The following is an 18,285-nucleotide window of genomic DNA, read 5'->3' on the forward strand; positions in this document are numbered from 1 at the left end:
TGATCGGTAGAAAGCTCCGCCCCACTCTTCACCCGAGTGTCCAAAACATGAGGCCGCAAATCTGATGACACAACTACAAAGTCGATCATGGAACTGCGGCCTAGGGTGTCCTGGTGCCAAATGCACATATGGACACCCTTATGTTTGAACATGGTGTTCGTTATGGACAATCTGTGACGAGCACAAAAGTCCAAAAACAAAACACCACTCGGGTTCAGATCCGGGCTGCCATTCTTCCCAATCACGCCTCTCCAAGTTTCACTGTCGTTGCCAACATGAGCGTTGAAGTCACCCAGTAGGACAAGGGAATCACCCGGGGGAGCACTTTCCAGTACTCCCTCGAGCGCATCCAAAAAGGGTGGGTACTCTGAACTGCTGTTTGGTGCGTAAGCACAAACAACAGTCAGGACCCGTCCCCCCACCCGAAGGCGGAGGGAGGCTACCCTCTCGTCCACCGGGTTGAACTCCAATGTGCAGGCTTTGAGCCGGGGGGAAACAAGAATTGCCACCCCAGCTCGTCGCCTCTCACTGCGTGCAACGCCAGTGTAGAAGAGAGTCCAGCCCCTCTCGAGAGAACTGGTTCCAGAGCCCTTGCTGTGCGTCGAGGTGAGTCCGACTATATCTAGCCGGAACTTCTCTACCTCGCGCACTAGCTCAGGCTCCTTCCCCCCCAGCGAGGTGACGTTCCACGTCCCAAGAGCTAGCTTCTGTAGCCGAGGATCGGACCGCCAAGTGCCCTGCCTTCGGCTGCCGCCCAGCTCACAATGCACCCGACCTCATAGAGGTCTACGAACAACTAATGTGATTTAAATTGTAAACATAGTTCAAAAAGATCAACTATTAGAGTCACACATCAATAAGACATGAGTCAAGCTATTTAAGTGTAAATATCAAAAGAAAAGATGTTAAGCTTTTACTTCTAAATGTTTAAAATAGCTCTGGGCATGAAGCCGTCTGCAATGGCCATGAATTGATTAACGTGGACCCCGACTTAAGCAAGTTGAAAAACTTATTCGGGTGTTACCATTTAGTGGTCAATTGTACGGAATATGTACTGTACTGTGCAATCAACTAATAAAAGTCTTAATCAATCAACTCTCTCGGGGTAATCAGGTGATAGTCGAGGTCTCGTATTTGAACACATATTTATACCACTACCGTCACCCTAGCTTTACATTTATGGTTTTAGATGTTTTAAATGAATGAATAAAGCTATACTTACATTTTAAAGTCACTCTTTCCACTCTATATAGCGCTGCTATGTTGAAAATTGTTTTTCAGGGCAACCTCATTGGAGAGCAAGCAGCCAATCAGAGCGTACATTTGTCCAGCTCTCTGGTTGGTTGCCTTTTTGACACAAATATAACAGTGTGTCAAAACTTGCGTGGGACAAAGCAGAAATCTGTGCTAGTGTAGAAAAAAACCTGAATGCCCAAAAGGGACAAGCGATAGAAAATGGATGGATGGATCTGTGCTTGCAAAATATGTTTTTCTGTCTTCAAAATCTACCTTTGCGCCTACAAAATTTAGACGCCATAATGAGACGCATACACAAATACACATATTGAGTTTTTTTGCCACACGGCAGAGCGATGATTGTGGTGTAACTACAATCATTTGTACAAAAATAACACTTCAGATTGCATGAAAGCAAGCTATAACAGACTGAACCACAACACATAACTTCAATTCCTTCAACTTGACCCTTTACAATAAACCATTGAATATTAAGAGTATGTGAACGTTCGACTCCTACTTTGTTTATTTCTTTAACGACATCCTTAAAGTTTTGTAATCAATCAGAAATATCAAGCAGCTAAAATGCGCCAAACATGGATACTTGTAGAGAGAGTGTTTTTGTATATCACCAATCATGCCCTGTAATGCATGCATATATATGTGTATTTTAAAAATTATATATATGTGTTTTATAATGTCCACTAAGTTCAATGAGCAGGATGTGAGTTATGTGCGACTGTATGTTGACTTTATTTGTTGTTTGTTTCACAACATGAGTGGGGAAAGTAGTTTGGATTGGGTCATATATATTGATACTGTGCTCTAGTCACTTTCGAATGAAATTCTTGGTCATTTAACCATTGATTTTATCTTCACCCAAGATAGGGCGGCAATTTCATTCCAATTTAGTCGGCATGGGGCTAAATTTAGGCAAAAACAGCCCGGGGGCAAATGTTCTTAATAAACTTATGTCTCGCGGGCCGCACTGAAGATTTCGGCGGGCTGCACCTGGCATTACGTGAATCACAAATTATAAACAGCTATTTATTTATAATACCTTAATTGATTTATTTTTAAAGTGTTTGTTAGTGCTGCGGATTGAGCACAGGATGTGAACAAATAGAAATCACTTTTGAATGGAAAAATATAGGAAATAAAAGAGCTCTCTTTCTTCCTTCTCCTTTTGGGACATGTAATGAAAAATTGGAAGTTTGTGCTGTGCCACTCTGTAACTGTATGCATGTTCGGAATGAAATACTGTGATCAAGACGTAAAACATTATTATGTTTGTGCTTATTATAACCGTTTGAAGCATGTTTTTGATTTGTTTAAAAAAGTAACTCTACAGAGACATACACACGTGAGTCCACCCAATGTATTTGTTATTGTATTTTGTTGTTCAGGTGCAAGGGAGACAGACTATCCTGCAGGTGAAGAGGTAACCTTGAGTTCAGAATCTGCACCAGCTGACAAAGCCAGTTTGTCCGACAGCGGTAGCAGTACAGCAGGCAGTGATGGCGTGCTTGGAGGCATTACTGTTGTGGGCTGTACAGCTGAGGGAGCAACAGCTGTCCCTCAGACAGCAGGTAGTGCATGCCAAGAAAATGGAGAGACCGGTAATTATTATTAATATTTCTCTAAAAAAAAAAGTTCATACCCAATTCCCTATTACTTGCTGTGTGACTGTTCCAACAGAATCCAGACAAGCAGAGGCCGCTGAGGATAGTGGAGAGTGCGCTGGTGAGAAAGAAAACCTAAAAGGAGTCCACACTGAACAGGTCTTCACTGATCCTCTGGGATTTCACCAAGCATCAGGCACCCCAGCCAACTACTCTCAAAGGTAATCTCAGGGGAATAGTCCTGTGTAGGTGAACAAACATTGGACCCTTATAGCACAGAATGGGATGTAAAAGTTTGCTCTTTACTAATTTGTTACATATATCAATATTTGGACAATCCATCCAGCTCTACTCACTTATCTCCTTCCTTCAACACTTTTTATGAGATATGCAAAATAATCTACTATAATGTTTAGAAGGCAATTAGTCCAATAAACCGTGGAACTGACCACCCCTCTAAAAATTAAATGCCAAAAAGTACCGTATTTTTCGAATTATAAGTCACAGTTTTTTTCATAGTTTGGCCGGGGGTGCGACTTATACTCAGGAGCGACTTATGTGTGAAATTATTAACACTTTACCGTAAAATATCAAATAATATTATTTACCTCATTCACGTAAGAGACTAGACGTATAAGATTTCATGGGATTTAGCGATTAGGAGTGATAGATTGTATGGTAAACGTATAGCATGTTCTATATGTTATAGTTATTTGAATGACTCTTACCATAATATGTTACGTTTTAGAACCTTTATTTAACCAGATAAGAAAACCCATTGAGATCAAGATCTCTTTCACAAGGGTGACCTGGCCAAGAGGTCAACAGCACATGTCACAGAGCAGTTTCAAAATAAATACATTAAGACATACATTTTAAAATACATAAGAGAACTGTAAAACAACAGAGATTTACATCTTTAAAAACACAGGCACTGTGCAAACGTCTCTCGCTGTTTGTCCCTCAGGACAGAACGGAAGGCTCCAAATGGAAGTAGTTCTGTAAGTTTCAGTTTCGTCTGCAATTCATTCCATGCCATAGGGGCAGCAATGCCAAAAGCTCTTTTGCCAAATTCAGTTAACAGTTAACGTTAACATACCAGGCACGTTCTCAGTTGGTTATTTATGTGTCATATAACGTACAGTTATTCAGCCTGTTGTTCACTATTCTTTATTTATTTTAAATTGCCTTTCAAATGTCTATTCTTGGTGTTGGGTTTTATCAAATAAATTTCCCCCAAAAATGCGACTTATACTCCAGTGCGACTTATATATGTTTTTTTCCTTCTTTATTATGCATTTTCGGCAGGTACGACTTATACCCCGGAGCGATTTATACACCGAAAAATACGGTACTAATAATCCACTTTACAAAGCATGTAGTTGCGTAATTATTAGGTACAATGTGATTCTGTTTATTTTCAACTTTATACATTTCATCATCAATCATTGCAAACATTACAAATGTTGGAACAGTACAAGCTGGTCATCCACATTCTGTTACTATTGTATTTGAAATAATCACTGTTACAAAAAGAGCATTCATTCTAAAATTGTCGAATAACTGAACTGCCACATAAACTCTTGAATTGTATGCCATTAGTTCTTCCATCTTGATATAATTTACTGTACACTTTTAAACCTTTTTGTTGGTTATATGGTAAGTAGTAAACCGTTCTCTATTTTAATTTGAATTAATGTCTTTGCTGACTTATTCAATATTTATTATTATTTACATATACATTTGTGTTGTATATTTACTTACTTATATAATTATTACTCTTGTATTTACTCCTGTTTCCTTTTTATTTTTGATCATTTTAACATTTTTATTTCCCATTTTCCTTTAACATTACACAAGCTATATCATTTTTAAAGTTTTATTTACTTATTAAACAACGGATTAATATTCAGACATGTTGACTCGCTGAAATGTAACCACATGATGTTCCTTAATGTAACTCGTTAAGCATGTCTGAAACAACAAGACCATGACCATGTATATAATGTTGTTAGCAGATGTGACCTGGTGAAAGATGGCGTGAGTTCAAACACCAAAGCAGAAGAGCAGGACCTGATGAGAGAAGAGGCCCAGAAGATGAGCAGCGTCCTGCCCACCATGTGGCTCGGGGCACAGAATGGATGGTAAGATTAAAATGTTTTCACCCTGTTAAAAATTACACATTTCTGCATACAGCATATACAGTATACTATGTGGGGTGTATGTTTTATATATATATATATATATATATATATATATATATATATATATATACATATATATATATATATATATATATATATGTATATATATATATATATATATATTTTTTTTTTTTTCACCGGTATATATATATTATGTGAGCAAAATTCAATCAAATGTAACTGCATTTCCCTCTAGCGTGTATGTCCACTCTTCGGTGGAACAGTGGAAGAAGTGTCTCCACTCTGTAAAGCTGAAAGACTCTGTGCTTGGCATTGTGTAAGTTAATTTCGAGAACTCCTGCTTTAATACTTATTTTCCAACTTGACTTGTGATTTTCTGTTTTTGCACCACAGACACGTCAAAGGGCGTACCCTGGTTGGCCTGTCTGATGGCACGTTAGCCATCTTCCACCGTGGAATTGGTGAGCAGACGCATGATTTCACCCCGACAAACAATTAAGATCAACAAAAACTCATGTTTTTTGGTATCAGACGGCCAGTGGGATCTGACTAACTACCACCTGCTTGACTTGGGGAGACCTCACTCTTCCATCCGGTGCATGACTGTGGTACACGACAATGTGTGGTGTGGCTTCAGGAATAAGATCTTTGTGGTGCAGCCCAAAGCTATGAAGATAGAGGTACAATATACAAGCCTTCAACGGGCCTTTCTACAACATATAAAGTGCTATCTTTTCTTTTAGAATTATTTCATCAGCAATGTATTACTTATATACCTACACAAAATGAGCATCTACACTGACTGACTTTTGCATATTATAATGATACATTGTTCTTACTACAATCGGTGTGCTTTGGGAACATGCAAGCACAAGTGACAAGAGAATGGTTGAAAACTTTTTGTTCCGTTTCAAGAACCCCAAAATGTGAAGTAGAATTACTACTCCATCACACATAAATCTAAAGTCAAATATCTTCCCAAGCAAAGCTCAAAAAAGGGGGGAAAACCTGTGTCTCTAACACAAGTTTTTGCAAAAAGGCGCTGTATTGTACTTTTAAGCAGTATAACCGACCACTTGGAATAAAGTACCGTATTTTTAGGGCTATAGAATGCACCGGTATTTAAACTGCACCCACCAAATTGAACAAATTATAAATATGTTTAGATATATTAGCCGCATCGGACTATAAGCGGCAGATATATACCGATACGAAAGATCCTGTAAATGTTCATTTACATACCTTAATTGTTTCCAAACGGTGCCTGTCACAACAAAACCGGAGTCATCATCATGGACCCACTAGCTGCTCTCCAATCAGCTAAACAGACTTGGAGAATTTACAAAATTGAAACAATACAAAAAGAATGCCCTTGTAAGTTAATAATACTAACACAGACACTTGTAATCGTGTTAGCATATTAGCTAATGCTAACGACGCTTGGTTGATTACATTACAATAGCATGTGCAAATATGCATGAAAACACTCTTTCAGACATCACACTTGGGACGGTTTAGTAAGTATGAATTGTTTTAGTTGTATTGTAAAACTTACAAACGTTGCTTGGAGTGATAAATGAAGAATTATTTCGAGCAGAATACTTCCAGTTCAAGGCACAAAACAGGAAATACACTTTCAACTCGCAGCACCTGCAGTGAGCGAACTCGTCCAAGCGATGGCGCCATAGCACAAACAATAATACACCTTTTCAGTCTCTGTGTCGTTGTTCTATGAAAACTATTTGTTGAATACAAAACATTATGGCTGTTACCGAAGGAAAATCCTTAAATTAGCCGCACCGTTTTATAAGCCGCAGGGTTCAAAGCGTGGGAAAAAAGTAGTGGCTTATAGTCCGAAAAATACGGTAAATAGAATTTTAAGATTGTTGCTATTATATAATGTATATAATGACTGTAAGAACAGTAAATGGTGTATGCACAGTTTGTGTAGATGAGCACTTAAAGGGAGATTTCTGCCTGTCCTTGGGAGGCGATTCCTTAGACTTTTACACTTTTTTCCCACACTTAATCGTTATAAATACAGTATATATAAATTTAATTTTTTGTTGTCTTAGCCTTATTGTGCTAAGCAGACAGAAAGGAGACTTCCTCACTTTGAAATTAGGTAAACTTCTGGTTCTATGGTTATCATCATGTTTCTACCATGTCATTTAGCATAGTCGCATAAAAGTTCCACTTTGAGATCAGCACTCCCCAACCTTTTTGGCGCCACAAGTCGGTTTCAGTCGAGCAATATTTTTACGAACCAGCATAGAAACAAATATTGACTTTTTTTTTTTCATTAAAAAGTTACTATTATTTAATTATTTTGTACCCTCCCATGGTAATGGAAGACAATGGCACCCGAAAAGAATGTTACTAATATCCAGGCTACTCCATAATTTTATGTGCCAAAGCATTTTTAAATGCTTCATTGCTTTATTTGCAAGCCTGTCACCATAAATTATGCAGAGCAAGGTTTGTGCATGAGAATTACCTATAGCAATAAACCTGTCTGCTGATATTATCTTTTAACACAGCCCCATCTCCTTTGTGAAGAAGCTCTCCAAAGAATTTAGTTTTTTTACTCCGAGGCAAAGTGACAGGTGACAGGGCAGGTAGACAATTTTCAAAACAAAACTTATTTCACACTTACTATATTATTTGCTATTATTTTGATTGGCAACAAAAAATGTTTTCCAGTCTCACTGCTGAGTTAAATTCTTATAAGTTATGCTGACATCTCATGAGATCTGCTGTGGACTTGCGTGGCATCATGATGACTTGATGAGGATTTTTATAAAGTTTTCTCATGGAAATTTAGGTCAAATTCTGAATGATCACAATACTTTTCCTGGTTTTGATAGACAAAAACCCCAACAATCGTAGTATCTCTTATACAACTTTGATGGTCATTCTGATAATGTTTCGGCGTGAGCTCGCTGGTTACAACCATTCATTTTACTTTGCAGAAGTCATTTGACGCTCACCCTCGTAAAGAGAGCCAGGTGCGGCAGCTGGCTTGGGATGGTGACGGCATCTGGGTGTCCATCAGGCTAGACTCCACTCTCAGGTTGTTCCACGCCCGCACCTTCCAGCACCTGCAAGACGTGGACATCGAGCCCTACGTCAGCAAGATGTTGGGTTGGTTCCCTGTCTTGTTCTATTAATCCACCATTAGGAGTCAAAGTCTGACTTGCAACTACTAACATCCATTTCACAGGTACGGGGAAACTGGGCTTCTCGTTTGTGCGCATTACGGCTCTCATGGTGTCGTGTAATCGTCTGTGGATTGGCACCGGCAACGGAGTCATCATTTCTATACCTCTGGCAGAGAGTGAGTAGTGAACTTAAAGAGGCCCTATCTTATATTTCCTCCTTTTTAGACTTCTGTATATACTGTATTTGAAGCCTGTACTCCTGTTCTATATGATATCATAAGGTCGGTGTGTGTTATCAAGTTATTCTTGGTTTGATATTCAAATCTTTTGAACAGTCGGGGACGAGAGTTCCATGACTTGAATTACTCAAGTCATAGCTTTAGGAAGTCAACTTACTGTTTGCCTGGTGGTGGCAGGTGGTGACCCCTCAACCACTGACTAATCGAAAGGGAGTAGGTATGGTCAGTAGAGAAGACTGCAGAATTGGGCCAAGGGGGCAAGAATGCAGATTTGCCCTGTACACGACTTTTAGAGTATTACATAGCAATAAACTTAATTTTAACGACAGTGGAACCTCAATTTACGAACTTAATTGGTTCTTGAACATGGTTTGTAAATCAATATGTTTGTATAGTGAAGCGGAGTTCCCCATAAGAAACTATTTAGACAGTAATAATTGGTTCTAGCCTTGACAAATGTCCCTTATTTGTATTAAAAACGGCACACTTTGAAGATACTACAATGTGTATATATATACCTTTATATATAGGGGGTAATGGCTCAACAATGTCTTTTATCCAAACAACATTACAGCAGGCTTAAATGTCAACACTCACACACAAACAACAGTCTTGTTTGTGCGCTCCAAAACGTTAACCACCAGGTTACTACAGTAAAAAACAAAACAAGGAAAGTAATTTTACCTTGTGAAGCACGGGCTTCACGTAGTCACCGCTAGCATTGGCACAAAAAAGCAGTGTGAAGCGATTCTTCATTGGCTTGTGTCTCGGTAGTGCGTTTTTCTCTGCTGTAATAAAGGTCCGCTCTGGCATGTTTTTCGTTCTCATGACAATTAAAGACTTGCTACGGAACAAAGCCCCTTTTCGCTGATAAAATCACTTATAATAACAATCTCGCTACAGTTTGGTTATTATACAGGTCATGTTACGTAAATGAAGTATTGTTGATGATTTTTGAATGCATTTTTAAAGTGATTTAGTAGTAGAAATTGATTGCTCCCATTAGCTGCATTGCTAGCCACTAAGAACGAGCCAATTTTTATATGTTAGAAAGCGAAGAAAAACAACTTTTGTCTTGATGATCAATGATTGTGATCGATAGGCGAAATTCCCAAAAAAGTACAGTTCCCAATTAAATAGAGGAGACACGGACATCAGCGTGGATCTATCCATGTGACTGATAGTTATTCTTCTCTGGTTCTTATGAGAAATCTGGCACTCACTTCATTGCCCACAAGGCTGTCAACCAAGCCAATGTAATGGTGGCTCCTGCATTTGGATGCAAATCTTACCATCACAAAGTCACCAACTACCAGACCTGAGACATTTAATTTAAGTCAGCTCAGCAGACAGAGACGTTAAAACCATGGCTGCATCACTCGCAGCTGCAGGCTTCTGCCCCAGGTTGTGCAGGTTCTGAATTTATGGATGGCTTAAACTCTGTATTGGAGAAGGCATCCGTTTTGTAAGGGCAAATCCCAGTGTATCTAAATCCCGTGGAGATATTGTGTGATGTTATTGCTGACATTATCACCTCATTCATGGAGGTTTTGTTTTAGTATGTTCTGCTAGCTCCTTCTCTGAGAAGAATATTTTTGCTTCGGCTGTACCACTCTACTGTTTTTACTTCCTTTGCCTCCCTCTTTTTCATGAACTTCTTCAATGTTAACCTGCCATTTTGTCTTATCTTTTGCCACTGATCTGATGGACCTTCCACCCTGAACATCATTGGATGCTTCTCTTGTAGGTTCTCGGCATGATACATTTTCTACAATGTCAACATATGACAAACAACCTCAACCAACTCAGTACTCAACTGAATAACCATATTATATACTGGATACTTTACTGAATTTCAGTGCTTCATGGATGGGTAAGTTGATTCTCTGGCTCAATTTACCCCATAACCTTTGGCTCACTTTGCCCCATAGCCATCTTGCTGGAAAAAATGGGTGTGACAGACTCATGCCTTCTTGTGGGTTTTCGGGACCATTTAGGAAGGACATATTTGAGCAGGGTTGTGACTTTGTTTATTATTTCAATAAATCAGTCTTTGTCGGTTGCTTTTCAGCTCTGGCTTCACCTGCTCGCTCCTCCGCTTCTGCTCTTCCAGCAGCGCGTCGTCGTCTCCCCTGGGCTCTCTTGCGTGCTCGCTCAGCGTCCGCCTCTCTCTGGCTCCGCTTCCTATTCCTGATTCGCTCAGAATCCGCAACTCGCTCCGCTGCGTGTCTTGCTGCTTGCTCCCCAACTCTGGCATGGGTGTCTGGCTCTCCACCTCCTTCTGCCCCGTCGTTCTCGGCCGCCGTTCTTTTAAACGCTGCGAGGGGATTAGCTGATTGAAGCGGCTAGACGGTGCGCGCCGAGAGCGACGCCGCAATTGTGACCAGGTGCCCCCGCACCTGGTCACAATTGCAGCGTCGCTCTCGGAGTCGGCGCGCACCGTCTCGCCGCTTGCTCGCCGTCCCCGCCTCCTCGCCGCCATCTTGGAGCGAGCGCCGTCGGTCCGCCGGCCCCGCCTCCCCACAATGGGCTAGCCTACATTTTTAGCCTATTATTTAGTGAATTGATTCACATCATTTTATACATTAGCAAATGACCAACATGTATCATATATCATTTTAGAACTAGATACATTTGCTTGTGCATAACAGTCATTGTACCTGATATGCAGAGAATTTACTTTGGCAAGCAAAAACCTGTTTTCTGTGTAAAAACAGACTTATCTTTTCTACTTCACAGCAAGATGGAAATGATAAGTGCTTCCTAAATGTATGGTCCTATGACAAATCATGTGCTCAGTTACCTAGATACAAGGGGTGGGTCAACTTACCCACTGACTCACCTTACCCCACTTTCCCTATTTGCTTCAGGCTGAACAATGGCTCTCTCACCACTCCGACAGTGCGGAGAAGTAATTGTCCTCTTACTAAAAGGAGGCAGTTCATCCCATTAAAAGCAAACAAACAAAATAATGTTGAGCTGTGTCCATTTATTCCACTCCAGCATGTATTTAAGAAGAGCAGCAGCAAGGGTTGTGGCATGCTTCACTTGCACTAAAAACATAAGCACTGATTTCAACCTGTAAACTGAAGTAGACATTCATACTGGGAGAGATATCTACAGCAGTTGGGGAGGACAAGGAGCATATACTATACGATACAATACTCGTACCAAATCGGTACTTTGAAAGTCATGCCGGTGCTTTAACGGCGCCGAAAATGGAAAGCATGGAAATTATTGTTAAAAACAAAAAACAATGGCTTTTTCTTTTTATGGATTTTTTTAAACAGGCAGGTAATTTCAATATTTCAAATATATATTAAATGATAACAAAGTAATACATAAAAAAAATTAGAAATACATTTTACAAAAATCATTGGTGCAATACAGAATACAGAGAATGTGCAAACAAATCTGAGTTGTAATTTTTGATGCTCATAATTCCGGGAGTTCCTGAATGTAACCATAGTCATCCGGCCCGCCGGCCATTTCCAAATACTTTTTTTTAGACCTTTAACATCGAAACTGTAGCCACCATTATGATGTGCAGTAGCTTTAAACTTTGGAAAGTAATTTAAGGGTTGGAATCTACACACCGGCCCCCAGACATTTTTGTCTCTCAATGTGGCCCCCGACTCAAAATAATTGCCCAGGTCTGTAATACAGGTACCGCTCCTCAAGCAACAGAAGAGCTGCTCCTCTCATTCAGCTTCTTATCGATGTGGGTGGATTTTACTTTTTAAAGTCTTTATTATTGTAGCAATATGGTTGTTAAAGTTAAGGATTTCTGATAGTTTAGGAGGGCACCATAGTGGCTTCTGTGTGTGTGCACATGCTGCCAGAGCTGCGCATACAGCATCGTTCAGCCTTTGTAGAACACTTTATATTGTGTGCCACTTTATATTGTGTGTTCAAAGTGTACAAACCTTCACTAAAACATGGACTTTTTTTGAGGCTGGAACCCATCATTCATGTTTACATGGTTTCATATGAAGAACTCTGCTTCACTATACAAACGTTTCCATTTATGAACCATGTTCAGGAACTAATAAGTTTGTATATTGAGGTTACACTGTATACATTTGTCATTTGTCATGGCAGTGCATGTGCTTAGCATGTCTGCTGTTATGACCTGTCGTGGTGATGTTTATGTTCCTGTGTTTTGGATTATTTCCTGTCCAGCGCTTTTATTGTTGTTTCCACTTCCTGTTTACCTACATTTGCCACCAATTCTCTAGTCTGAGGCCTGGCTCTCTCCTGATTGCCAATCAGGATGCCTCTTAAGCCAGCTTCATCAGGATCGTTGTGCTTTGTACCTCAACGGACTTCTGTGTGCTTCTTTTGCACTACTGTACCTGTGTTTTCCCGGACAAAAGGACTTCTCACTTTCACCTCATCTTATTTCTCTGCAACCTGGGGTCCAGACAACGCCCACTTAGGACGTAACGTCTGCCCCACAGCCAGGAGGTTATGGGTTTACATCTCGGTTTGGACCTTTCTGCAAGGAATTGTGCGACCCTCCGGTTTCCAGCCACAGTCCAAAAACATGCGTGGTAGCTTTATAGGAGACTGCTGACCAGTCCAGGGAGCAGTAGTCCAGGCTCTTGCTGTGCATTGAACAGGATAATCTACATTGAAAATGAATGATTTCTCCAATACATAATATGACGGGTAACCTCATGTTTATTTCAGCAGCTAACAAGCTAACCAAAGGATCAGGAAGTGATGTTCGAATCTACGGTGACGAGAGCAGTGACAAAGTAGCAGCAGGGACATTTGTTCCTTACTGCTCCATGGCTCACGCTCAGCTCTGTTTCCATGGACACCGGGATGCGGTCAAGTTCTTCACCGCCGTACCAGGTACAGGAAAAATACAAAGAGTACAAAAAAGTACATAACGAAGCGACGATCAAGAGAGTTTGCCGGTTTCCGCCTTCCAGGTCACGCCATTCCGTCCGCGTCCAGCTGCGGCGAAGCGTCAGGTGGCAAGACATCAGACGCCACAGCTCAGGAAGGAACCAAGTCCGTGTTGGTGATGAGTGGAGGAGAAGGTTACATAGACTTCAGGATGGGTGAGTGTGCCGCTTAAAATCCAGAAGCTGCGCAAATGACAAGACCAGGTGACTTCTTCTTCTTCCGTCTTCAGGGGATGAGGAAGGCGATGCGGCCGAGGGGGAGGACCCGCCCATGAAACTGCAGTCGCCCCTGGCGATAGCTGAGCGCAGCCACCTCATTGTCTGGCAGGTGCTGGACAGCGAGAACTGACCTTTGACCCGTGACTCTGAATGAGGCGCTCAATCAGCACTTTTGAAAGTCAGTTGTTTTCAGTTTCAACACCTGACTTCTTCAATACAAAATGTATTTATTCTTTCAGCACATATATTTTTATGACATTCAAGGACAAATGTCTGGTTTAATGCGTGTGTATGAGCAATAATTCAATGATTACTTTTTTCAACACTCAAATTATAAGCCACTGGCTTTTATCTATGCCCCGTTTTTTCCTAAATCAAAACTTGATTGACTATTCTATAAAGTACAGTATTGTGCTCTGTGTATTTAAATATGAAACATGGCGGAAGCTACCCCAGTTTGTGCCTTTCTAATCAAAAGTAGTGAAAGTGAAACCTGCTTCGCTGTGCTGAGGACGAGTCTTAGCAAATAAGTGACAAAGAATGCATGGATAAAGGATGTTTTGACCTCAAAGTACAACATCAGCACCAAGTTGTTTCCAAATGAGTCAAACAACTGCAAACTTTGTGCAGCATGAACTGACATTAAAACACACACGTGTGTATATGTAAAATGCAATACTGTTACGTTTTAAATTTTATTTTGTAGGGTTTTCTTTGCCAGCAAAGCACTGTTTTTGTTTTTACATTTGACACTACAGTAGATGCACATTTGAAATTGATAAGCTGGCCTGTGCATGAGAAGCAAATAATGGCTATACTGTAGTTTTTTGCATTTTATTTACATAATTCAACTAAACTTTCCTTCATTTTTCATTTGTTTGCCGTGGTGAGACTCAACAAACTGTCGTTTTGTCGAGCGGACCTTGTTGCCTTCCGCTTTTCCAGTATATATTTCTTTCTCGAAAGAATGTAAACGTCTGCTACCAAAATCAAGTCTCACCTTCTCAGTATGTCTGTATACAAAACATGGTGTTTTCCTCTAAGATGCGTGTAAATAAGATGTATTTTTAGAATTTGAGGGTGAATATTTTCATAAAGAAGACAACAAGCCTGTTAACTATTTCAGTGGGTCACACTGCAGCCACATCAACATTTCATGTAGGTTTTACGGCAATATCAACATTTCCTGCAGAACAAGTTTCAATCCATTCTCTTTTTGTGGAATTTTGCTATTTGTGTGTGTGCGTTCTCTCCATTGCTGTTTAGCCATTTCAGTATTTATTTGAAGGATTGAGTCATTGCAATTCAGAATGTATCTCAGTTCGATAAATATAAATTAAGAATGTATGAAGCTGACAGTTGCTTGAGTTGGAATGTTTTGTTGTTTGTTAGTAGGTAAGGGTTGACTTATGACTGCTTAGCTATGCACACTGTCTCTGCAGGGAGGTACTGTATGTTCAGTCTCCTCTTCAACCATTTTTCATCTCTATAAATGTCAGTTTCATTCCACCAAACACTTTGTTTGTACAGTGCTCTCCTGGCTCTCGTCTGCAAAAAGATTGTCAAAAACCTGACAGAGACTGTTCCAATTTAGCAGGGCACGCAATACCCAATTGTATCATCAATCTCTCGCCTTACTTGTTTTTAACAATCAATTAAATCATATTTTGTGGGCGGAACAATGCTCCTTTTGGTGTTTTTCTTTATTATTGATGTTTCAGAATTAAATATAGTGGTAATGCTGGTTTAGTACTGGCTATATTTTTGGAGTGTGGTTTTTGTTGCCGTGGTGACCTAACATGCCTCCTAATCACACTTGAGCAAAATTTACTTTTTATAACTGATGCAATAATATTAACTAATAATATACAATGATAATATATCTTTTTTAGAAAGTTTCATTGTTTTTTTTTTTTTTCAATAACGTTGAATCAGGTTGGGCATCATGGTGGGACAGGGGTTAGTGCGTGTGCCTCACAATACGAAGGTCCTGAGTTCAATCCCGGGCTCGGGATCTTTCTGTGTGGAGTTTGCATGTTCTCCCCGTGACTGCGTGTGTTCCCTCCGGGTACTCTGGCTTCCTCCCACCTCCAAAGACATGCACCTGGGGATAGGTTGATTGGCAACACTAAATTGGCCCTAGTGTGTGAATGTGAGTGTGAATGTTGTCTGTCTATCTGTGTTGGCCCTGTGATGAGGTGGCGACTTGTCCAGGGTGTACCCCGCCTTCCGCTTGAATGCAGCTGAGATAGGCTCCAGCACCCCCTCCGACCCCGAAAGGGACAAGCGGTAGAAAATGGATGGATGAATCAGGTTGTGATTTTATGAATTTTGTTATCAGTCTTAGAAATTGTCCTTTTAACCTTAGGCTAAAAAAATCACACAATTGCAGCAAAAATGGGAAACAAATACTTTATTGATATTTTACTCACTTTATACCGCACAGATTATATTGTATTGTATTGTAAATATGTATTTATTTTTATTATATTTACACTGCATCCGAAAAGTATTCACAGCGCTTCACTTTTTCCACCTTTTTTTTTTTTTTTACAACCTTTTTCCAAAATAGAATAAATTCAGTTTTGTCCTCAAAGTTCTACAGAAAATGCTCCATAATGAAAATATGAAAACGTTTTTTTTTGTTTTTTTAAGCCATTTAGCAAATTTAGAAAAAATTCAAAGCTAAAATAATCACTTGTAAGTAAGTACATAGTAAAGTAGTAAATACTTTGTTGATGCACCTTTGGCAGCAATTACCGCCTGAAGTATTTTTGAATACGATGCCACAAGCTTTGCACACCTATCTTTGGGAAGTTTTGAGTCCTAAATGAGAGCTAATGAGAGATTATCATCACACTTCAACATCTCTAACATGTAAATGCTGCCTCTTTTCTAGGTCAGCATTACAAATGAAAAAGTGTTCTTAGTTGTTTAACCCTGGATAAATAAAGGTTAAATAACTATATAATCTGCGGTCCCCTCCAAGGTTTCTCATTGTCATCCCATTGGGTTGAGTTTTTTCTTGCCCTCATGTGGGATCTGAGTCGAGGATGTCGTTGTGGCTTGTGCAGCCCTTTGAGACACTCGTGATTTAGGGCTATATATATACATATATATCTATATATATATATATATATATATATATATATATATATATATATATATATATATATATATATATATATATATATATATATATATATATATATATATATATATATATATATATATATATATAATGTATATATGTATATAGATATATATATATGTATATATATATATGTATATATATGTATATAGATATATATATGTATATATATGTATATAGATATATATATGTATATATATGTATATCGATATATATGTATATATATGTATATAGATATATATATATATATGTATATGTATATATATATATATATGTATGTATATATATATGTATATATATGTATATGTATATATATATATGTATATGTATGTATATATGTATATGTATGTATATATATATATATATATATATATATATGTATGTATATGTATGTATGTATGTATATATATATATATACATATACATACATATATATATATATATACATACATATATATATATATATACATATATATATATACATACATATACATATATATATATATATATATATATATATATATATATATATATATATACATATACATACATATATATATACATATACATGTATATATATATATATATATATATATATATATATATATATATATATATATATATATATATATATATATATATATATATATATACATATATATGTATATATATATATATGTATGTATATATGTATATATATATATATGTATGTATATATGTATATATGAGGCTGCGTGGAGAAGCGGGGACCGAAGTACATACAGAGAAGCGAAGTACCACTTCACCAGGGAAGTGGAGAAAGCTAAATCTGTGTACTCTAACCGTCTACAGGAACAGTTCCGCTCCAATGATTCTGCGGCAGTTTGGAGAGGTCTAAGGGCCCTTACGAACTATAAGCCCAAAACCCCCCAGGCCCTGAATGACCGGACTCTCGCTCAGGGCCTCAACACACATTACTGTCGTCATGAACGGCCTTCAGCTCATCAAAGCCGTGCTCCCCCCACCATCACCCTCCCCACCAATGCCAGCACATCATTAAAGGAGTTAAAGGACTCAAAGGAATCCAATGACATCACAGGACTCCAAAAACACAATAAGACTGTAAAGACCCTCTCCATTAAAGAAGAGGACGTACGCCGGCAGTTCTTGAAGCTGAATACGCGGAAGGCCCCCGGGCCGGATGGTGTCTCCCCCTCCATTCTCAGACACTGTGCGGACCAGCTGGCTCCTGTCTTCACTGACATTTTTAACACCTCTCTGGAGCTATGCCGCGTGCCGTCCTGCTTTAAGACCTCTACCATTGTCCCTGTCCCCAAGAAAGCACGGATCACAGGACTAAATGACTACAGGCCGGTCGCGCTGACATCTGTGGTCATGAAGTCCTTTGAGCGCTTGGTCCTGCCCCACCTCAAGGACATCACCGCCCCCCTCCTGGACCCACTGCAGTTCACCTACAGAGCCAACAGGTCTGTGGATGATGCAGTGAACCTGGCCCTCCACTTCATCCTGGAGCATCTGGACTCCCCAGGAACCTACGCTAGGATCCTGTTTGTGGACTTCAGCTCTGCCTTCAACA

At 39.3% G+C, this 18,285-nt stretch overlaps 1 protein-coding gene across 3 annotated transcripts in view; it reads left to right on the forward strand.

Annotated features, from left to right (window-relative positions):
- Positions 1 to 15,240, forward strand: part of LOC133655801 (C-Jun-amino-terminal kinase-interacting protein 4-like) — a 90,736-nt gene extending 75,496 nt beyond the window's left edge. For 2 of the 3 annotated variants that reach the window (XM_062056309.1, XM_062056311.1), the window contains 11 exons: positions 2,643 to 2,855; positions 2,935 to 3,079; positions 4,874 to 5,002; positions 5,259 to 5,339; positions 5,417 to 5,484; positions 5,555 to 5,703; positions 7,996 to 8,167; positions 8,247 to 8,360; positions 13,116 to 13,283; positions 13,364 to 13,495; positions 13,570 to 15,240. In XM_062056309.1, the coding sequence (XP_061912293.1) occupies positions 2,643 to 2,855; positions 2,935 to 3,079; positions 4,874 to 5,002; positions 5,259 to 5,339; positions 5,417 to 5,484; positions 5,555 to 5,703; positions 7,996 to 8,167; positions 8,247 to 8,360; positions 13,116 to 13,283; positions 13,364 to 13,495; positions 13,570 to 13,688 (1,490 nt within the window). In that variant the 3' untranslated portion in view covers positions 13,689 to 15,240. The remainder of the gene's footprint in view (positions 1 to 2,642; positions 2,856 to 2,934; positions 3,080 to 4,873; positions 5,003 to 5,258; positions 5,340 to 5,416; positions 5,485 to 5,554; positions 5,704 to 7,995; positions 8,168 to 8,246; positions 8,361 to 13,115; positions 13,284 to 13,363; positions 13,496 to 13,569) is intronic. The other variant, XM_062056310.1, reaches the window with a different exon arrangement.
- Positions 15,241 to 18,285: the final 3,045 nt, after the last annotated feature.

The sequence above is a fragment of the Entelurus aequoreus genome, linkage group LG08 (genome assembly GCF_033978785.1).
Source record: "Entelurus aequoreus isolate RoL-2023_Sb linkage group LG08, RoL_Eaeq_v1.1, whole genome shotgun sequence".
NCBI lineage: Eukaryota > Metazoa > Chordata > Actinopteri > Syngnathiformes > Syngnathidae > Entelurus > Entelurus aequoreus.